Consider the following 23,563-nt stretch of genomic DNA (forward strand, 5'->3'; position numbering starts at 1 on the left):
GCCAACCCTGCAATTAATCTGGAATTATGAATTTTCTCAAGGGTTTCTCTGGCAAGCTCTCCTAGTGGTATTCAAAGGTTTTAATATCATCTCATTGAAAAATTGTTTATTTTAAATAAGTTGATCTGAGATATACAACACAAAATGTTGCATGCTGAAAATGAAAGGGCTCAGAAAGAGAAACAAATTTTCAGGACAAAAAGTTGTCATTCAGTGTCCCCTCCCATTTTTTCCACTTTTTTTCCTCTGAGAAAAAAAGCTAATAAATTGAAAACAAACATGTAAAATAGCTGCTGTTGTTTAAAATTCTCTTCTTACTGCTCTACTGTGGAGCAGTTTCACTCAAACTTGGTGGACACAACTTCCATGTATTTTTTAAGACAAATCCATTGCTTGCCTATTAGCTTTTTTGTTTATATTTTTAAATCAACATGTAAAGCAAAGTTACATTTGCTCCTAGCATTTTTTATTTTATTTTAGAAATGAAAGTTTTACAGTCAAACATCACAAAGCTTTCCTCTGTTCATTAAAGAGATCAGAAAGACTCATAAAGATCAATGCTAATTTTTGGTTTCCTTTTCCCTCTTTTGTCATGTATTAGTTTAGTAATGCATGACACATGGGATATCACCAAAATTAGGTATAGACTTTTTTTTCAGAAATTAAACTCCTTTTCCTCACAGAAATATACCTAGAAATACTTGCTAGGTGCTACCTACTTTACAGTGCTCATATGCAATGATTATGTTAATGCACTTATTTCTTTAAACGATGACAGACATTAACTTTTCCCTAATTAGTCTAAGAAAAGTAACATTGTAAAGTCTTTCCCTGGGGCATAAAGATTCCAGAAAATTTCCTCCTCTAGTAAAAACACTTAATGAATCCAGGTTTCCCAAGAAAACAAATGCCCAGTACTCCGCTACACTTGAAAGTGCTTCACAACACCCTTTTATAATCAAATTAAACCTCTCCATGATACAATTTGCAACTGCCACCACTTAGCCCTTTTCTCACAGGATCTTGGGACTGAAAGGTACCTCTAGAGCAGCATCATCTGTCTCAGCAGGGTTTACACTCAACCCTAAAGTATACAAATACAAACTGCTAATGTCTGTACAGTCTACTTACAGAGCACATACTAGAGCCTACTTTTAATAAGCAGGCAGAGATTTTTAATCTAGACTGGGTTGACTTTAGAGTGAGGTATTGGAGAGGGGGATGAAATTCAGCCTGGTAATGATAACCAAAAATACAAGCAAGAACTTTCTGCTAACTAGAATGGACTGTTTACTACGATGTTAATTAAATTTTATGCACAAGAGCTCCTACATGTGGGCACAGAAGCTCCCTGTGTGGTAGGAATAACAAACCCTATGAGTTGAGGCCAAATGTGGCCTTCACTTACATTTGACAGAACCAATGATGCCATTCCCTTTATGCATGAACAGATAACTACTTTATCATGATACCTGCACATTCTATTTGAAAGGCCTGCTATGCCACCATCAAGAGAACACTGTGCATCCCAGTGTTTTGGGGATTCTGTTGACATGTAGAGCCATATGCAGTTTAAAATCATTAAGCTGCATTTTTCCCACCACTAATAAGTGCACAGCCACTATAAATAAATCTAATTTAAAAAGAAACAGTTAATTATTAGTAAAAATACTTTTAAAGTATAACAGGATTTACAGCTTGATATGACAAAATTTTGTTTAGCTTATTCACGCTAATGAACACATCTATAAAAATGCGTAAGTTGAAAACAAATGGAACAGAATTTGAATGTGAGAAAGGGGTCAAGTGGATAAGTAGGCACCAAAATAAATGTTCTTTTCTTGTTAGATTACTGAGAACTTTATGTCTCCTTGCAACAGTGTGCTTCACAAGTGAAGGGCAATAAAAGCACACAGATTCTGTATTTCACTACTTCCAGCTGAGAAACTCATTTGCTCTGTGGCTAGGAATGAATTACACCTCCTGGAGCTACACACCTGCTTTCTGGTGCATGGTAATTCTCAGCTTTCCAATCAATAGAGAGCAGGAGCCAACAGCCAAGGCCACACAAATTTTGCCACGTAAATTTCAACACAAGCACGTTTCAAGTGGGCAGCCTTAAGAGAAATGGGCATGCATTGTTTATGAGGGAATGACAGTGATGAGCAAGAAAATCGTTACTTTAAAAGCCAGATGAGGCAATTTAAATCAGATATGCTCAATTCTAAGAACTTGGCGTGGTATCAGAGCATTCCTTTAAAACACACACCAATTGGGACAAACCAACATGGTTATGTTCAACAGATGTTTTGGAGGCGTCTGAAGACGAATAAGAAAATGTGGCAAAGAAAAGCATACAGATAGGTAATTGCTCATTTCTTTCTCAACCACCAGTCTAGCACAATGCCTCAGGAAAGCAATAAACCATGAACAGAGAACAACCAAAATAAAAGGAAGCCAAAAAAGTACAGTACCGGTTCTGTCTCCTCTCAAGAGCACATTTCATGAGCTTACAAAATATAGATGGAGATATAAAAACAAAATTGCAAGACCCTGTGTATCATGTGTCCCTATTCTGACATAACTAATAGACCCCCCTTTTTATCATAATGCAAAATATGGAAAGAAATTTTTAAATATTCAGTATACATAGAGTTGTTTTTCAACAAGTTTTGCTGAGGTATACAATTAATAGAGAATAATCTCAGATTATATACACAAGAAACCTGTATATATATACACACAGATTATATACACAAAAACTTGTGTGTATAAATATATATATATATATATATATATATATATATAAAATCCAAAGAAACTTTTGTCTAATTGGATTTTAATGGCATTTACATGGGCTATCCCATAAACAGCCAGTATACAATTTTAATAGGCCAATTAATTTAACATTTTTCCCCAAGCACATTGTCTCATCCCATTTCAAACTACCTTTCATATAAGGAAACAAATTTCTCTTAACTTCTACATTCCCTTAAGGATTATTTAATGCTTTCTTGCTTTCCTTAGTTTTCAGATTCTTGTTCCCCTCCTGCCTTATTTGATCATTTTCAAGCATCTTCCCTTTCTCCTCTCTGTAGTTCATGACAGCTAAACCTACTGTAGTTGCATAACCAATACTCTCCCCTTCCTTTTCTGCCTGAACCTCATTTTTCAGTCTTCCTGTTTGGCTTTACTTTTATTACATTTTTTTTCTTCTCTCCCTTTCACACTTCTCTGAAACACAAGCTATTTGCTAACAAGCAAACAGGAAATCACACACTAAAAGCTTCATCAGCTACGTAATTTTGCCATAGCTAACAGCCCTTCATTCTCTGTCCCTTACTGTGTTTCTCCACTGGATTATATTTCTAATAAATTTCATAATGTTTGCAGTACAAATGCTCTCCCTTTTCCTTCTGCAAGACAGCCAATATATACTAAAGTACTTCAGAGAGGATAAAACAATGCAGATGCTAAAGTGAAAAAATTGTTCCTCAGCTACTGCCTTTCAAAAAAGTCAGGGGTAAGGAAGCTGCTTATCAGATGAGGAAGACTCAAAATGTGAGGTAGAAAATAGAAGATAACACAAGGCCTAATCCTAAATGAAGTCATCACTAAAATTCACACCAACTTTATGAGACTTCAGCTACACTTGTGGATATTTAAAAATACTCCTAAAAACAGACTTAATATTGGAAATACTTAGCATCTTCTTTTCCAGAAAAGCAATGGGTACTGCAGCTGCTCAGCAGCTTTAGAGAAAGAAGAAGAGCTCAGGGTGGTTTTGGAAGAGTTTACAATCCAACATGTTAATTTTAAAGAAATGGTAAAGATCTCTGCAAATCCTAAGCCAAACTACGATGATCACTATATGTGAACAGAGTACTCTAAAATGGGTTCAACTGTAAGTCCGTAATTGCAATATTATGACAGACATGATTCGTAAATATACAAACATATGGCTCAGGCAAATAGCTAATGAATACATTTCTCACCAAGTTCAAAACTAATTAACTAATTTCTCGCATATTTCTGTAATTTCGGAAAAAGGAAGGGCATCCTACAGACAGCAGAATGAGCAAGCTTTCAGGTAGGGAGACATTAGACCAAGTTTTTCTGATCTGCAGATTTCTACCAAATGGCAAACCCAGCACGCAGCATGTCTGTTTGTAGAAGTAATGAAAAATGTAGTAACTATTAATTATAGTGATACTGGGGATAGTGTAAAGAAGAAACTATCAGCACAGAGTTTTTTTTCTATCCTCCCCCTCTAGTATTGTGATATACATTATCTAAATCAAATGAAATAGTTAAATGCATTACTCCCTTAAAATCTGCTCATACAGTAGCTGCTTGAGATACAACTGTGAATTCTTTTCAGGTACACATTGTGGGAATAAATAAACCTATTCCTTTCAAGAGACAGCCACACCATTTTATACTTCAGCCAAATCCTTAGCAAAGCTGTAAGAGAAATTCAAACTGTGTAATAAAGACATTCAGTGTAAAAAGCAAGGCATAGCTAATATATCTGCACTACAAAAAATCTAGCATGTCGTCCCTATGCTGCTAACAGACACTATTAATTTTGATCAAATTATTTCTATTAAGAACAAAGATAAATAACATATCAGAAAAATACAGATCTCCTCCCAACAAAACCCAAGCAAACATTTAGGAGTGAGTTTAAAGACATTCAAATACATTTTAAGAATTAACTTTGTGCATTGTCGCAGTTAGAAGCAAGAAGTAGAGAAAGTAAAAACTGAACTGTTAACTGTGATTTTTGACAACTAGAAAAGTCAAAAGAGTTTTCAAAAGCAAATTAACTTGCCACAGAAAATGAAACAGTACTAGCTAGCACTTGTTGCATTTTGAGTTCTAGGTCTGTATAAGCCCATCATGTCTATGCCTTGTAATTTGTCAAAGGCAAACAAACCAACCAAAAAAAAAAAAAGAAAAGAAAAAAAAGTAAGAAATAAAAGATCTGTTAACCCAAGGTCAAAATGTACTAACATACACTCAGGACTTCTCTCTCTGGTCTGTCAGAACTCTTAACTGCCAGACCTACCATTCTATTCCCTTTACTCCTACTACTCAGGTTAGGAATGGGGAGTGATTTTCTGTCTATGTAGAAAGCTAAAATAAATTCTAGGGAACGGAATCACCTCTGACACCATTATTTTACTTATTAATACTTCTGATGTCTATACCACTTTTCTAGTAAAGTGTTAGGGAGCAATCACTTTCAAAAGGTTTAACAAATTCAATCAAGGGACAAAAAGCCCAACAAACCTTCACCAAAGCCTGGCAAACAGAGAAAAAAACCCTCAAAACAATGCTTGTTTTATTGATAAACATTGTGAATATTTTGTAATGAATAAATGCAAATATTTCAACAAATTTACAAAATAGTTCTTTCTCCTAACTGTAGTGAACCCACAAGAGCACGACCTTGAGAACCAACTTCAAATGCAGGATTCAGTCATCCAGATGCAGGTGTGTTTTTCTCCCAAAAAACACATTCACCCCTCTGAAGTGACCGACAACAAAATGCAGAACAACACTGACATTTTTACAAGACCATCCAGCATATCATTGTTGTTTTCAGAACAGTTCATCCTTTAAGGAAGAAAACAGTGAGCAGAAGTTCTTTCCTCACTGCGTATTATCAAGCTACAAATTTTGAATTCCACTGTTGTCACTGACACTGAAAAAGAATGTAAACTGTTAAAACTTTAGTCTGTGGAAGAACAGAAAGTATCCTTTTCTGAATATCTAAAATACTATGCAGGAGATATTGACCAAGCTCACATTTTCAGTCATGTTATTTCACAGTATTAGTCAGAATCACAGTCAGAATTAACATAAAAAGAACACTGCAACATACCTGTGTGACCATGCTTTGTATATACGTGGTTGGATGCTGCTGCTTTTGTTGAACAGCACTTTCTATTGCTACTTTCGCTACAGTGCTTGGATCCGCTCCAGCTGGCACAGCAACCATAGTTGCACTGCAACCAGCATTGTTGGGGTCACTGATTGTAACAATTCTAACTCCTACTTTATTTGGAATTCCTGGAACAGTTTCCCTGTCATTATCCTCTGCTGGCCTCTTTGCAGTTTTGCATTCTGCTGTGCCATTAGTAGACCGAACTTCGGAGGACAGGGTAGACTGGGACACTCTAGGTCCTGAGTGTGGAACTGCTATGATTTGATGCCCCTGTATAACAGAGGCTGTAGATTGTGGTGAGACAACTACACTTGGGCGTTGCTGAGGCACATCTGAATTCAAACTTGAAGCTAGAGGTCCATTAGGTAAATCAGTGTTGGTACCACTAAGTTGCTGGGTTAACAGTTTTGCAGCCTCCTGTGTACCGCTTACAACAGGTGAACTACTCAAAGTTAATACAGGCCCATTAGAAATTCTTTCCCCTTGATCACCTTTGGCAGTATCTTGCTGCGTGGCATCCAAATTCCCTTGTTGTTCCACTGAAGATATCTCACCATTTCCTACATGATTGGAAGTTTTGTGATTTGGAATGTTTTTGCTCAAATGAGAACAATCTCCTTTATCAAAATCACAGATTCCATTAACTAGGGGCTTCTTCAAATCACTTTTAATTTCCTGTGTGTCCATTTGTTCAAAGTTCTGCTTTCCAGGAGCTCCGTTCTCACCCATTTCTAATGATGGCCCATTACTGACTTGTGAGCACTGATTGGCCTCATTCTGTGTTTTCCCTGAGTTAGAAGGAGGTAGACTGGAGTCACTATACTTTCTCCCATTTAAAAGACTTCCCACCTGCATTTCATTTTCTTTTGCATCCCCATTGCTGGTGTTTGCAGCTCCTCTTCGGCAGGAAGGATTCTCCATAACTTCAATTTTACGTTCATGAATGTGTAAACCTGTTGCTTCCTTTGCTTCTTCCTCCTTTTGGCAAATTATTTTATCACCTTTGAATGGGGGAGCAGCAGTACACGGTGATTGTCCAGCTGAAGGTGCTTGAGTAGCTGGAAGGGTTTGAACCTGTAGCCCAACTCCTGTCTGTGCTCCACTCACTGAAATTCCTGCTGGAGCAATTATCTGAGTTGCATTTCCCTGACTCACAGTTGCAGTAGCAAAACTCGTATTTGGCACAACTGTTATCGTAACCTGGTTGCCAGTAGTCCCTTGGAAAATAGTTGCTGGGCTGTTTGAGATCAACTGGCCTGGCAATATCTGTAAATTAGAAATGGGTACTGTTTGCACTGCCCCTTGGGGCGGGATTGCACCCGGGACCAGCTGAACATTTTGCTGTCCAACTAGCAGCTGCTGAGCTGGAGACTGTCCTTGAACTCCAAAACCTGGTGTCTGGTTATTGGCCATCTGATAAACCACCTGAGGGCTAGGAGCTCTTGCATTGTTAGGTGGAGGAATCTGTGGAGCTGGGAGTATAAGCTTCCCCCCAGGAGTCGAGGGGCCTCTTTTTGGAAGAAGCAGTTGTTTTATCAGGCTAGACTCACCAGAGTTGGGCTGGCCAACTCCCGTATTAGCTTGCTGTGACTGAACTTGCATTTGCATCGATTGTTGTACCTGTACCTGCTGCTGTGATGATGCTGGTGAATGTTGCTGCTGCTGCTGCCTCTTTACAGAAAGCATCTGGCTAACAGTAGGAGGGGGTCCTTGTGACTGAGGAGTGGTAGATGAAGATGACATAACTGTAGGGACTTGATTATTTGTAACTGGACCAGGGGACGGTGAAGATGATGGAGTAATGCTCGGCTGTCCAGCCAACTGGACAGTTTGGCCAGCAGGAATAGAAGCTGGGTTAGCAAGCACAATTTGATGAATGGCTGGTGCATATGTCTGACCTTGCTGAGTTGGCTGGCTTACTATCACTACACTTTGCTGGGATGGTGCTGGAGGCTGCTGCTGTGGCTGCTGCCCCACAGCAGGTGGACCTTGCTGAGACGGCAGAGGCTTTGGTGCAATATTCTGAAACCCTACTCTAGATGTCGGTGGGTTTTGAACACCTGCAATTGTAACCACCTGCCCAGCTGCTACTTGGAAATTTTGAACTGTGGTGGCAGAAACAATGTTAGATGCAGAGGTTGTGACATACTGCTGTGGTGCTATGATGACTGTGTCTTGCTGCTGGTTACCCGCAGAGGACTGCTGAGATGATGTCTGCCCAGGTTGTGATGATGTGCTGATTAGCTGTTGACCCTGTGAAACTGCTGAACTGCATGCTGGTAGGTTTTGTACTCTGCCAAATATATGACCCTGAGGTACAGCTTGCTGAATTACCGTAACAGGAGTGCCTGAAGGTATCTGTCCTGGTACCACTGCGTGCAGTGGGGACTGTTGTTGAATTACAGGTTGGTGGTGAAGCATCTGAGAACTCACAACTGTAACAGACGGCTGCTGGCCTGTGGTGCTGTGATTTTGATTAGAAGCTCCTCCTACTGCAAGAGGAACAGGAACTGCAGACTGAGGAACAGAGCTCTGTATTACTGCAGCCTTCACTACTTCACAGGATATTGGACCTTTATTCTGTATAACAGTCATTGGAGCATTCTGTTGTGTATGAATAGAAGGATTTTGTGGAATTCTAGAAACAGTCTGTGCCACAGTGTGAACACCTTGAATTGGAAAAGACATCTGTGTTGCTGTCAAAGTTGAAGACTGGTTAATAGGGGTCCTCTGATAGTGATTTCCTACACCTGGTAGCCCCTGCGGGATTCCTGTTGAAATAAACACAGTAAAAGTTTGGAAGTAGAGATTACTTCAAACACATTAACAAAATTTTAAAAACCCAAGATCTGAAATTGCAATTCTGCCTGAAGCAGTTTCTTTTCTCAGCTCTACAGAGTCTGAATTAATGATGCAGCAACAATGGCTTGTCTGCTGACTGGAAAGCTTATGGGTTACATGTCAAAGACTAGAATGGCATGCAAGGAAATACTGCAATACTATTCCCAACATTACTGAGTAAACTCAAAACATGTGGCCTCAACTTCTAACACTTACAAGCTATGTTCAAAACCTTCTGGCTTTTCTTATGGTTTCAGGATCAATGCAAAATACTTTATACATAATTAAGTTAAAAACCTGCTGGCAAAGGAGACGAAGACACATCAGGAATTGAATCAACCCGGACAACTGGGGTAGACGAAGTTGGTGGCTGCTGATAGTACATCTGAATGGGAAGTGGTATAGCTCTCCTCTTCACTCCTACCACATGTATATGTGCTTGACCATTGTTACTTGGATCTTCTACTCTCTTCACTGTATGATTTGGAAAGACGGTTCTGCCAAACACAACATAAATCCATGTTAATAAACACAATAACTCAACTCTCACAATGTTTTTGTTTTACCTAACTGCTCTTGTGTGCAGAGTAATAGAAGGAATGCCTGCATCTTTACAACAAAGCCGGATTTTCCAATACCATGTGAGTGTTCATCATTGAGACTAGAAGGTCCCCCAGATGGCCGAGATGTCATAGAACCTAAGTGAAAATTACAAAATCTCAAAAAACTACTTCAGAAAGAATTAGAAGGACTAGAAGCAGAAAAGGAACCCATTCAAAGATCTTGAAATAGAATGAAATAAAATTAAACAAACTCTAAACATTTGTTTCAATTTAAATTCCAAAAGCGGATGTCTTTCAACCCAGTAGATCTTTTCTCAAAGAAATTTAAACTACCGGTTAGTTTTGAGAACATACAGTTGTTTCTTTATTGCTGCATAAATTCTTGTCTTACCGCAGGCATTTATAAAATCCAGTTGATGTTAGGATTCCACCTCGAGCTAATTTACTACAAGTAGAGAGGTATTCAGAGTACATTTCTGCTCGAGAGACTGAGCAATCAAGGTTCACTTCAAAATGGGCATTCAACCTGAGGATAAAAAAATAAACTATGAAGCAAAATATGGAGAGAGTATTTTTAAAGGGGTTGTTAAAACACTTCAGTTTGTATCACAGACACTTTTGAGATCTGCCAACAACATGGAAAATAGCATTTTAGTTTATTGTTTTGTCAGATGCCACTTCCACATTTTCTCACTGCTTACGAATTAACACACTGGACCCCTGACACCTACAGTCAGTTTTACATGCAATATCTTATTTACATACTTATATACATATTAGTTATTATTTATGCAAAACTGTCTCTACCTATGCCTTTTTTATTTTATATTCTGCAAAAACAAATGAGAATGCATGGTTTCTTGGTATCTCCTCCCTACAGCTCTATTTTCATTCCTTAATGATTCTACTTTCACAAAAGATGGGCTGAAAGCTAACTAATTCTTCATCACACATTTTTATTGTAAGTCAATGTTTGTTGAACATCTAATATTCACTTAGCAGTGAAAAGTATTTATATGTCCTACAGACTCTACACAAGTCCACAGTCCATCTAACCTCTAACCTCACAGGAAGCTGTAAGAAAAGGAAACATCTTCTATCAGTTTAATTTTATTTCTCTTAGATCCACCACTCCAACCCAGAAACAAAGGAATTGTTCATCACCAGCAGCAAACAGAGGCAAGTAACAACTCACACTCAGTGCTCAAATATTGGCATGAAAATAAAAGAAATATTTTAGTTGTCAACATTTATTACAAGGTGCTATCACTCTGTAAAACTACACTGCATTCTTCTTTGTAGAGCCCTATACTCCAAATGCAACTAGGTGAAAAGCCTATGATGACATTCTTTAAACTGTGTTCTCTCATAAAGAGTAAGTACCATTTCTCCTGCAGTTGTTAGAATTTTATTACTAAAAGAACAGATTCTATTAACAGAAAGTTTATGTATTAATTAATTTGCATATTGAACAAGTGACTATCTAGTTGGATATGTCATTTTAGGCTGACACACTAACACTGGTACCAGCAAACCGGAGATGTTCAGGACTTAAAATCGTGACATGTGATCTGTGATCACTACTTGACTGTCGCTGCACTTACACCTCCTACTGAATCTAAGCTGGCCAGTAATACATCCAGGAAGGTCAGTTTAAAGACCTTGTCTTTTTGCTGCTTTCAAGAGACAGAACTGAATTCTACTGCTATGATTTACTCATTTACCCATTTCTCTAAGTAGGAAGTAATGACCAAAGCCATGAAAATGTACATTTATCTAAGTTTGCTAATGTGATCTGTAGATAAAGTCCAGTTCCAGGCATCCCTGCTGAAATGCCTAAATATGAAACTTCTCAATCTTTCAGCAGTTAATTATTATGGTTGATAATACTTTGCAGTGTGCAAAGAGAAGCATGGTAACATCAGCTGACCACAAAAAGTTGCAATATTTCCCGCCATACAGCCAAAGCTCTGCTGGAAGTACAACCTCATGACAACCCAAAACACTAAGCTTTGTAAATTCCATCCACTTAATTTGGACGGTGCTTGTCTCCTCAGTGACAAGATGAACCTAAGAGCTGTGAAGAAGCAGAGGTGAAAGGCCCATCAGGAACTGATTAATACGAATACTTGGAACGCGAGTTGATTTATGTAAGACAAAGAGCTGGGAAAGATCACCCACAGTCTACATGAGAACTACAGGAGAGAGTTTCTCTCTAAATATCTGACAATAATTTTAGTTGAAAGCAAGAGAATATGAATGGAAAAGACTTTGATCTTCTTTAACTTGAGGTTCAGAATGATCATGTAAGAGTTTTGCAGGGCCTTAGCTTCATAATTTGATAATTACTTTTATACTGATTCAGTAATAAAGCAACATATTACCAGATAAAAATACCTGTGAAACAGGTAACACTGCTTGACAATTTAAAAAATAAATTAAATCAAAATCAGAGTTAAAAATCAAATCAAATTCTGTCCTAAGAGACAAAACAACTAACTTCATCAATCAACAGGCAAAGACTGAATAGTCTAGTTGAGTTTTTGCTTTCAGACTTCTTCAAAGCAATGACAGAACGGATTTGGTTTACACTTCTTAGAAAATTTAGTCTAACAGTAAACAGAAGCAAACTGGAAAATTCTGTGACACATGAATTCAGTTTTTTTTTTGGTTTTTCTTCTTCATTAATGTACTTGAACAGAACTATACACTTACCATTGACATGCAAATTTCTCGCTGTCTATCTCTACTATTCCTGGAGGTGGAGCAACATGTGGTGCTGTCCTAGAGGCTGTAGAGAATGTGGGGGAGAAAAAAACCAAAACTTGCTGAAATGCTTTTTGTCGTCCTGAATGAAGCACTTCATGACATCCACTGGTAGAGTTTCTCCTGTGTTTGTCAGTAAGGATGTCTCCAGCTAAGGCAAGTCCCAAAGGTGCCCACAGCAGACCACAGAGCTGCACTACAGTTTACCAAAGTGAAGCAGGGCTTGCCAGGGCCAGAGTCATTGCTGAGTGCAATCACCAGGAGTGCACCTAGTGAACGGCTGCTTCCAGATTCATTATCTCAGCACTTGACAGTACTGAGCATGATTTACAAGTGGCACAATACTCCACCAAAACAGGCACAAATACACAGCAATTGTTTTTCCAGCTCTTAAGTGGACGCAAATATAATGCAAAGGATCTTGTAGCAATGCCACATCAGTTCATCCTATTCACTCCTGTTCACCCCCTCAGTTACATTCTCTCCCAGCCATTTTTTGCTGTGGTATCTACAACCATTCCAAAAACAGCATGCTTAGACATGCCAACCAGTGTCTGCTCTAATGGCTGTTTCTCAGTAACTTCCTAAGAACAGTTACAATTTGGTTCACATAACAAGACACTGTTTAGAACCTTCAAGAGTGAGTCTATCTCATCCCATCTCTGGAATTCTACCAAATACTTTATGTCACTGCCCAATAATACCAAGTGTAAAACATAATATAAAACGGACCACTAATTCTCTGAAAATTGTGGGAACAATCTAGAATAGATACTTTTTCTTTCCAGTGAACAAGTTAAAATAATCAATGTGCGTCACTTTCAGAGAATTTTCAGATTAGCAACTGAAAAACATTAAAATTCTTTCAAAGCTTGTTTCACAACAGTTTTGGCTAACATAGCTTTGGCTAACATAGTGTATTTTCTTCGTGAGTGTTTGAAAAAGATATATATGTTATGCACAATGTTACACTTATTTATGCAAACTAATCAGAAATCTAGAGAAGATAAAAATCGTAGATCACATGGGAAATTTTATACAACAGTGTGTTCTCTTGCAGTGATACTCACCTGGGACACCTGTTGCATGAGCCTGTGAAGAACCATGATCCATTACCTGTGGTCTGACATCAAGTATTCCTTGCTGGCTAACACACTGATGTTCAATGAGCTTTACAGCAGTAAGAGCATCAGGTCCAAACATCTGGATGTCCATAGAAACCAGACATACTAATGTATCTAAAGTATTGAATGTAAAACCAACAATGACATTAGGACAAGACAAATGCTGTGGGAACATACTGATTTGCTTTAAAATTGCCATGTGCTGAAAGGGAACAAGTCTTTGCATGCTTCTGTAGATTTTTTTTGGTTTTTTTTTAAACACAATTTGTGGCATTAAAAAAATCTTTAGAATTTTTAGCACCATCAATTCCTTGGGGACACAATTAATAGATTTAGTAAATTCCATCCCCATGCTGTGTGCTGTCATACACACACAAGCAAGGCACATTTTTAAGAATATGTCATGGTCAGAGGTTATGTCTTTTTTCTTACATAAGCGAGAGAAGAAATGGATTTTGCTTCTCCCTTACCTATGCTCTTCTCTACTTTAGCAATCTTTGAGCAGGCCACTTCTCCCATTTCTGTGAGCATGTATAGCACCTCAAGTGCTGAGATTACAAGCAGCACATCTGGTAGTGTGAGATGACATATGATCTCTTTATAGGATTCTTGATCCACATATTCACAAATTAAGACACCATTATCTTCAGCCTTACAAAGATTTGCCAAGATTTCCATGCCTGAAGAACAAATACAAAATAGTTTTAAACAGCAATAATTATCATTCTGATACAATCAAAAGAATAGCTAGAGATCTTACCTCTCATTTTTAAAAATCTATCCCTTGACATGAGGCATTTTGTAACAGTGTGGAACATTAGATGAGTAGTTTTGAAATCAACAGGATCCAAAAGAAGCTGAGGAGAAAGAAAAAAAATTACTAACACTATCCACATAGTGCTAATGGCTCAAATACTTAATTTTCTCATCAAAATATAAGGGTCAGAAGGGTTTAAGTGCAGCACACATAAATTACACTCGTGTTCATAAAAACTGAACCATGTGAGTTTTTGATTGTAGTTCCCTTTTTGAGTCCCCTCCTCCTTTTCTGCTCTGAAGCAGCAATCTAATTTACACTTTCCAGTGTTCAGAATAAGGAAAATAACTTTCTTCTCGGGCAGTCAACAGTATACACAAACGGATTCTAATATCCAACAAAGACCAGAACTTGAGTAACAAAAAGCACTCCTCCCAAATGCTATCCCAGTCATTCATCTTGTTTCTACTTCTGCTTCTCAACTAGAGATCTCAGACATAAGTAACATTCTTTCTCACTCAAAAGTTAAGTTTGGTACATGGCAAATGGAAACCACCATCTTTTCTTTCAATATTTAATAATGGACCAATACTTCCAGTCTTATTCTCTGCTAGTACCCATTTTACTTAAATTTATATGCTATATTTTAAAATATAAGGACTATCTGAATATACTTCCTATAAAAGATCCATAAATTTTTCTGCACAATAATATGACATACCAAAATAGCATATTTTATAACATTCAAACCTCTCTCTCAAAAAAAAAAAAAAGATGCCTCACATGATTCTGGCAGCGTACCCAGTAGCACATGACTAGTTTACACTAAGTACAGTATACAGGACATAAAATCCTCTACAACTGAAGTTTATAATTATAAAGCAAAGAAGCAAGCATACAGACTGCAGAACTTAACAAATTCCTTTCTTTTCTCTGGGAAACTAAACTGAAAATTATACAATATGAATATCTCCCTACATCAGTCTTCTTCATGTGATTCTATTTTAGCAAATGGACACATACAGTAGTATTTTAGTTTTGGCTCTGCACACTTGTTTAAATTCAGAGAATAATTTATTTCCTTCTCCATCCAATGATAAAAAAAAGATAATTTCATTAATACTACTGCTTTTATCAATTTATATTTGAACTTCTCTGTTTGAAAGCACATTACCTCTGCTGCAATATTTCCCAGTGTGTCAAGCCCCAACTGCCGTAGAGAAATAAAGTGACTGTGAGCAGAGAGTAGCAGGAACCGAAGACAAGTACGATTAGCTGCCAGAAGTTTAACATTTCCCTCTTCAAAAGAAAGATTTCGTAAAATCACTGCTATCTGAAGTACCCGCTGCCCTTCAATATCATTAATGCCCAATTTGCGAGGTGGATGAAATAAGGATTCCCAAATCCATTCTTCTGATGGAATATCTATGAAGTAAATAAATATATATTAGTCCTTCCTTTGCTCGATTTACCAACATGCATGTATTAAGATTAGTCAAGATGTCTCACCTTGAGATTTGCTTCTGTCAGAAATTAGATCACGAACTTCAATATCCTCAACAATATCCTTCCAAAACTGAAGAAAGAATTAAAGATACTTAATTTCTAGGGGCTATTTCTTAAAATAATAATTACTTCTATTTCTAGTATGTTAAAATATTGAAATAATATGAAAATAATTGTTCTTTAAAATTTCCTAATACCTTGATTCATCTGATAGTAAGCAGAACTGATGATAGGCAAGACGTTCAGTATACTACATAAAGAAATTCTTTCCTTCAAGCACCAGAAGTATGCAGTCAGAGTCAACCAACACTACCAAAGAAGTGCTTTGCTGAAGCACATATTGCAACTATGGGGCAGTTTTCCATACATCATTAGAAATACAGTAATTCCAAATGGAAAAAAAAGTACAGCTCATCCTCCTTCATCTCCTACAAACGATGACGACCTAAGGCAGAATAACGTGACTCCTCCCACTCTCAGCAGATCTTAAGACTCCTGCAAGAAGTTACTATTTGGAAAGACTTTTTAAAGCTGCTGCTGTGTTTCCTACTTCATCGTAACACAATAAAAAGAGAGAAACCACCACTATCATCACAAAAAACCTTTATAAACATAACCAAAGCAGAACACTTCAGCAGACTGGAATTCAAATTACTTTACAAATTTATGGCCTGGTCTGTAAATGGTTGTTTTGTTGCTAGTCCTGTTGAAATTCAAGAATTAATCAAGGGATTAAAGTTTGCAAACTAATAAAAATACATAGTGTGATGTATAATAATATAAAAATATATAACGATATATGCATTCTAATGTGTGTATCTGAACAAAGATATAAACTTTCCTTTGACTAGTAAAAATTTGTACATTTCTTTGACTCGCTAATGAAATACCGCTCCTCCTTTGACTATAATCACAGAATAAAACCACCAATAAATCTGGATAAAAAGGGGAGGATGGGAAGTACAACTAGCTGAACAGCAGGAGAAATTTTGCTATGCAAATGTAATTACTAAATTACAGCATTCATACCAAGCTTGACACTACTATTTTCTTGACAAATACAATACTACAGATTTTCTAAATTGGAAGGAAAAGAATTTTATTTTCACTGCAATGTTGCTAAATGGCATCCAAGTACTGTTTAGTAAAGAGGATTTACTTGCACAGAAAGGATTATTACCTCATTTTAGCAAAGACAAGAACAGCTAAAAAAAAATCTTAACTTCTTACTGTTTGTGACAAACAGATTTTTCTAATTAATACTGAAGCTATCACCAAGAGCCACAGAAGACGAAGGCATGCAGGCAAAATTCTCTTACAAGGGAACAGGTGTAACATGACAATTTTTTTTTTCTCCAAAGGATAAGCAAAAGCGGAAAGAAATAATGAAGTGTTCTGGGCATTAATTTGAAAAACACACAGCACAAAGGCAACAAAAAATCAGTTCAGCATCCCAAGCAGTTATTTATTCCCTACTATGAAGGATACCTGTAATCTAATATGACATATTAATAGAAAAAAACAAGATGGTGTAAAATAATGGTCTTTATCAGTAGTTATTTCTATATAAATATATTTAAATAATGGACTGCTAATAGAAACAAAGCTAAAACCTGGAAGCAACCAAATAGAGCTTCATGACATCCAGATACTAAGAGATAATGGACAAAAGTAAAGAACTTCATTCACATTCACAGTCTGATCACTCTCAGTACCCAAGTTCCTTTGGAAAAAAATGCAAAGGATTATACAGTATCCACTGCAAATAAGATCAACCAAATGACTGTCCACAAAAGCAATGGAGATGTGAGTCCACAAAACAAAATGTACCAATGGTATGATGACTTATTGTTCAAGAAAAATATGAGAGCATCTGGAGTCAAGTCAGCTTGACAGATTACTCTGAGAGACGAGGAAAGTGATGTTTGAAAAGTATTTCAGGTACTTAAGTGCAGAAAGATCTCTGCGCACTATCTGAGAAAGATTCAGAGGACAAATGCACAGTAAATGAAAAAAAATTATATTTATAGAAAGAAGCTGGGCAACAAAATTTAAAAAATCACAAAATAAAGAAGAAAATCAGAGAAGTAAGGCACAAGAACTGCATGTATGTGGATTTTGGAGGTCTACAGCTAGAGGAGGCCTCAAGTAGTCCAAGAAAGTGAAATGCAAATCATTTGACTGAAGTAAACAGAGATGAATGGTGCACGAAGAAATGTAATGCAATTTCTCAAACACTACACATCAGACACTGAGTAGCTGCTGGAGACATGAAAGAAATACCTGGAAAAACAGCTAAATCTATCAGAAAATAAACATACTATATAAACCAATCACTCTTGAAAGCAAACCATACTCACAAGCGAACCTTGGAAACATGAGGATATTCAAAGCTAAGTGAAACAGTCAAAATGGGAAAGTTTCCGGAGTAGAGGAGAAAACATCTGAGCAGGATGCCATCAGAGCTTGGAGGTGGGGACAACAAAACAAACAAGGAGAGATACAAGATGACTGGCTAAATGCCAGTTCCAATCCTTAAGTAAGGACACACAGTCATTCCTGCTAACTAGACATTTAAACTTATTGGGAGCACAAGGAAAAATCAAGAGGGGAGAACGTGACAAATTAACATAGCTGTAAGAGACAACAGCAGGTTCAACTTAAATAATACTCCAATTTGGACAATTAATGGAACAGATTCACTGACTAGTAAAAACATTTGATTCAGTTTAGAAGTAATTTATGTAAAATGAGAAGATATGTCCTGCTGCACTTAAATAATGAAAAATAGAAATTTTTCAAACAGTTTTATATAATGCAGTAAGGACTGGGGGGGAAGGGAAAGAAAAAGGAAAAGAAAGGTAGCTGATTCACTTGAAGTTTAGTATAAAGAAACACATTGCTTTTCATCTTCACCTTCAACTGACAGAGCAGTGATACTGGAGGACACCACTAGCACCAAAACAAACAAACAAAAAAATGAAGATTAAAAAACCAAGGTAATATGAATGGTGAAAGCAATAACTTACTTAATAGCTGTTCTTTTTTCTTAAAACTGCAAAAGCACATTTAAAAAAACCTAAAAACAAACATCAAAACCAGACACACAACGTCTGTGCTGACAACCAAATATCTCTCTCCTACGTCAGGAAGCTCCCATGCTTCCCCCAACTTCTGTTTTGACATAGCCACAGATGCAATACAAAATAAATGACTTCCAGTAGTAAGGTCAAACAAATGCTTGCAGTAAGATGCTCTGAAAAAATCTGAATTCCTGGCATTAGAGATACTTTTACATGTCATGTTAAGTTTTTCACATGCTTTCTGAGTATTTCTGCCATGCTGTCAGCAGTATTTCACTACAGAATGGTACTATATATGTTGTAATGTCCAAAAATAGATCTTGGAGAGCATCCAAGTCTTTTATTAGTAAACTTTATTGCAGTTGCAGTGGTTCTACTTAAAACTTTGTTAAAACATTTATAAGAACCACCTGCCCTTGTAACAATTACTTAAATTTATATAATCAATATGTAATACATTAGAATACTGTATAATTTCAGATGTTTACAGATCGAGACATGGTGCTTGTTGCTGCTCTAGATCAGCAACAGTCTGTGACAGCTTAGTGGGAAGTCAACACATAAGTGCTAAGTGCTTCAAAAAAAACCAACCAAACAAACTAACCAACCAACCCACAACCTACAGTACTTCTGGACATACTTGTCCAGTGGAAAAGGGAAATTTTGAAGATTATGAAACATTAATTTTTACACTTAATTTTGGCACACTTGAATCACATTTTCAAGTCCATATACTCACAAATATGAGAGCTTAGCTTTCTTGGTTTTAAGTTTACTTAGGAAATTTTGATTAGGCAATCTTCACACTGGTACTTCAACAATACTTATCAATTAACTAAAACAATCATGGTCCAGCTTGTTCCCAAACTGAGTTACATAAAAATAAAACAAAAGATAAATGGAGACAGCTCCCAACAAATACTGTTCCGTAATACTGGCAAGATATTTCAGTATATAAAACAATTATGGAATTGAGCAGAAATCTGCCTTTATGAGGAACTCTGAAGATTATCTCTTCACATTTTTATTTAATAAAAAGCATAAGGTATCCAAATATATTTTAATCTAGCTTTCTTCTATTTTAGCCACATATATCATCACCTGTAATTCAATTCAAAGAAATCACATATCATAGTAAATATGCTGAAATATCAAATCTCTTTCATCTATAATGCATGCTCTTATTCACCTAAAAAAGTTCATCTAGAATAAATAACCATTTCTACAAAGAAACTTTAGTTCTATTTTTACTTCATTTCACTGCTTGTACAGTAGCTCATGCCCTCTAGTGGAAAGATTAAAAAAGCCTGCTGCAAAAATAAGTTAAAGTACTATTAAATACTATTAAAGTATTTCTCATAGCTTCTTATGCTGTGATCTTAATTTTTATAATTCAGAATGTTTCTTTACTGATTATCGCAGTTCAAAACAAACCCCAACACAGCATTGTTGTCTCTTGGTAAATATGCCCTTTTCTTCACACAGTTTCCTTATAAAAAGAAACACAGAAACTTTTGTTCATTTGCCTATACCTATTTTTTTCTTAATACACTTCCTCCTACTCATCCCAACATTTTAAGACAACTGTGACATAGTATCCCATTATATTTAAATCAAAGGAATGAAGTTGAGAGTAATTTTAAGGACATATGCTATTGTATCTTAGAATTTCCAATCTTTTTAAAGGATTTGATATCCACCACACTCAGTACAAAATTATTGTAGTAATTTTTGATTTACCTTAACAAAATCTCTATCCGTTTTCTCCTTCCACTCTTCTCCAAATACAGCAGAAAACGATCCTAAAGCTTTAAGCATAAAAAGCGTATTTTAGTAAAGTCTTTAAAAATGAACATTTTTTTATTAATCCACAAACTAAATAAAGATTCAAGAACACTATAGACTCTTCCAGTGTTTCCTTTTGATCTTAAAAATACCACACAAACCAGCTGAAATGTCTGTTGTCATTTAATTAACAGCTATTGCAATTTTACAGTGTAAATTCAAAGTAAGGAGTTCATAAGGAAAGGGCTAGTTTGTGAATCCTGTAAAAAAAAATCAAACTTTTCCAGGAGAAAAACTTCTCCAGGGAAAACTTTTCCAGAGTTCTTTTCCAAGAATCAAGATGACTGGTCTGTTTTCACCCTCACATCAAGAACTGTTTTCCATGTGCGCTGTGTAAGCACAAACACTACTGTAGTAATTAAACAAATTCCCACTCTAAAAAATAGTAGTAAGATTTTGACTCAATATTTAACCAAGACCAGTAATAGATGTTCTTGGCTGTTTGACTGAGCCACTACCACAGCTTTTGTGGTCATCACTCCTTAAAAGCAGTTAAGACACAGTCAATCTGATTCAAATGCTGAGTCAATCTAAAAACACTCTCTCTTGCAATAGTTCTGTAATGAACTAATAACACATTTCAGTTAAACATTTTGGTTCATGTTTTTTTATTTTGTAGAAAATACTACAAATCTCAATTCCAAGACCACATCAGCTTTCAATTCACAGAATCCAAACCAAGGCCTTATGCAGCACTCCAAGCTGAATATACTATATATAACCCTCAAACCCCTGGGGCTGCCCCATGACCTGCAATCCATGGTAAATACTTCCTCCTCACCACCCCAAGATAAAAGCTGTGCTGTTATGATTTTACAATAGTTTAGGTTAACTTATGTTTTGCTCCTCTCTTGACAGGAAGCTATTAACAAGAAATTATTAGGCATAGAGGCATTTTTTTCACACTGAAAAAAATCTGAAGAATTTATTTGACATACTTTAGTATTTTGAAGGAATCAACTCTCATTTGAAATTTATGTGCTAACATATTAAGTAATTCTGAAAACCAGATTAAGACTTTTCTCCCTTGAGTTTTATAACCTGAATTTCACTGCAGTTAAATTTCACTGCAGTTTCAGGTTATAAAACTCAAGGGAGAAAAGTCTTAATACTTCACTACTGTAGTGAAGTATCAGGACAAAAATGTTAGCAAGTCATTGTTTCCAGACTACATTGACTTAAATTTTAAATTTGCATTGCCATTACAAAAGAATTATGGAAAGTCAGCATGGTCCTACAAATTCAAAAGGAAACAGTAATACACTACAAAGAGATGGAAATCCAGTGCTGTAAATTTAGCATTTACAATTGAACTTCACTATCAAAAAACTAATTCTTACATTTCACTAACCTGTTTAAATAGATTTTTAAGATTACCTAACTTGAAAGGTATTTGTTACATCTGATAAAACCCGTAATCATGGACAAGGTAAAGAGAAAAACTAGATATATTAATGTGAAGTAAGTTATTACCATTTTAATTATCATGAGTTGTGAAAGATGCTACAACAGGTATAGACAGTTTCTGTTGCAAAAAGGTTGATATATACTTACTGTCATCAAACACCCCAGCATTTGCAAGCAGTAAAGTGATGATTTTAGGATCCTTTTCAAGCTGCATAACATGCTTGCTTTCATTTGAAAGAAGAGTACACACATTAATTGCAAAGTCCACTTCATTTGGGAGTCCAGATAACAGTGAAAGCACCAACTTATTATAATCATTTGGTGAGTTTAAGTCCATAGACAGCCCATAGCTTTGACGAAGATAATCTAAAAAAAAAAAACCCACAATCAACAACATTTTCACAGCTACACTCATTAATCTTGAAGCAATGTATTAAGCAATATTACTGTAAGTAAAATTTGGAAAAAGTTTGTTTATAAATTATTACAGTTTTAAACAAGTTTTCACAGTATTCAATGTATTTTTTGTCTGGCCAAAACATGGAACCCATTCCACTCTGCTGTGTACCTTTCTAGTTACACATCAATTCCTTCTGCCAGCTCCAGAACACAACAATGCAGCACATTTTCCCAAAGAAAACCTTACAAAACAGAAGCTTTCATTAAAGCAGAATGGAATTGTAATACAATTTGAAGTCAATTTCTGCACAACAAATTACATGTCCATTCCACAAAGCCTACCAGCTTCTGATTTAAAGCTTAACTAATTGTAGGCTCAATTTAGGTATTTGACTCGGTGGAGAAATTAGAGATTGAAAGAAACATGCTACAAATTTTCAAGGTAATTTTTTTCAAGACAAGTAACTACACAGCTCTACTAATTAGCAAGGATAATATTTGTAAAGAGGAGAAATAGCTTATGGATTTTAATATTTGTTTTGTTCTGGTTCACAGTGGAAAGGTTTTTAAGTGTATTAAACTAATCATTTGAGGGTCCTACAGATTTGATGGTTTTAATAATATTCCAAATTTATCTATGCACTATTTCTGTAGCCTGCCAAAAAAAACCAAAAAAACCCCAAAAAAACCCCAAAACACCCACACACATGAACGAAATAGCACTTTTACTCTCAAGAATTTACCTGACACACTGTGTTGCTGGTAGTTATAGGAAGTTGGAATTGCACCAATAGGAAGTTGTGGCTTTGGATTGCCTGGTTGTACCTCATCATCCTCCTCTCCAAAATGATGGACTTTTTCATACTTTTCTAGATAACTGAAATAAAATTATAAAAAAAAAAAGTGGTTTTAGTGCAGCTAAATCTTTTATTCCAAAAGCAGAACTTCCAAAGGAAGCAATCTAGAAACACAAAGATTTACTGGAACCAATAATCAAAATGCTGAAAAACAAATCCTGAGTCAGACTGACAACAGGTGACAGAGAAATGTAGATATGTGTAATTACTGCTTTATATACCAATTTTTTCACATTTTTCAAAAATGATACTTAGATAAATTGAAGCAAATTGCTCCCCTTTGTGACTAAGCCTGTTTTTCCCAAATCAACTTTTGCTACTCAAAATAAGTCTGCAGGTGAAAGCATCATAAAAACTACTCTGTACTCATTACCAATACATATACGATACCAATACCAAGGTCAAGTCCAGAAAAATACTTTTTTCTTTTTGCCTTGTTTAAAGAGAAACTGTACACTAGGT

The 23,563-nt window shown here is 36.2% G+C and overlaps 1 protein-coding gene across 1 annotated transcript in view; it reads right to left on the minus strand.

Moving 5' to 3' along the window:
* Positions 1-23,563, minus strand: part of ARID2 (AT-rich interaction domain 2) — a 90,860-nt gene that overhangs the window by 14,002 nt on the left and 53,295 nt on the right. The window contains exons 4-15 of the mRNA XM_030959563.1: positions 22,988-23,121; positions 21,993-22,211; positions 20,334-20,401; positions 15,514-15,580; positions 15,179-15,429; positions 14,008-14,104; positions 13,718-13,927; positions 13,194-13,361; positions 12,073-12,148; positions 9,749-9,883; positions 9,092-9,291; positions 5,891-8,724 (exon numbers count right to left, since the gene is read on the minus strand). Of these exons, the coding sequence (XP_030815423.1) occupies positions 5,891-8,724; positions 9,092-9,291; positions 9,749-9,883; positions 12,073-12,148; positions 13,194-13,361; positions 13,718-13,927; positions 14,008-14,104; positions 15,179-15,429; positions 15,514-15,580; positions 20,334-20,401; positions 21,993-22,211; positions 22,988-23,121 (4,459 nt within the window). The remainder of the gene's footprint in view (positions 1-5,890; positions 8,725-9,091; positions 9,292-9,748; positions 9,884-12,072; positions 12,149-13,193; positions 13,362-13,717; positions 13,928-14,007; positions 14,105-15,178; positions 15,430-15,513; positions 15,581-20,333; positions 20,402-21,992; positions 22,212-22,987; positions 23,122-23,563) is intronic.

The sequence above is a fragment of the Camarhynchus parvulus genome, chromosome 1A, assembly GCF_901933205.1.
Source record: "Camarhynchus parvulus chromosome 1A, STF_HiC, whole genome shotgun sequence".
In the NCBI taxonomy this organism is placed as follows: domain Eukaryota; kingdom Metazoa; phylum Chordata; class Aves; order Passeriformes; family Thraupidae; genus Camarhynchus; species Camarhynchus parvulus.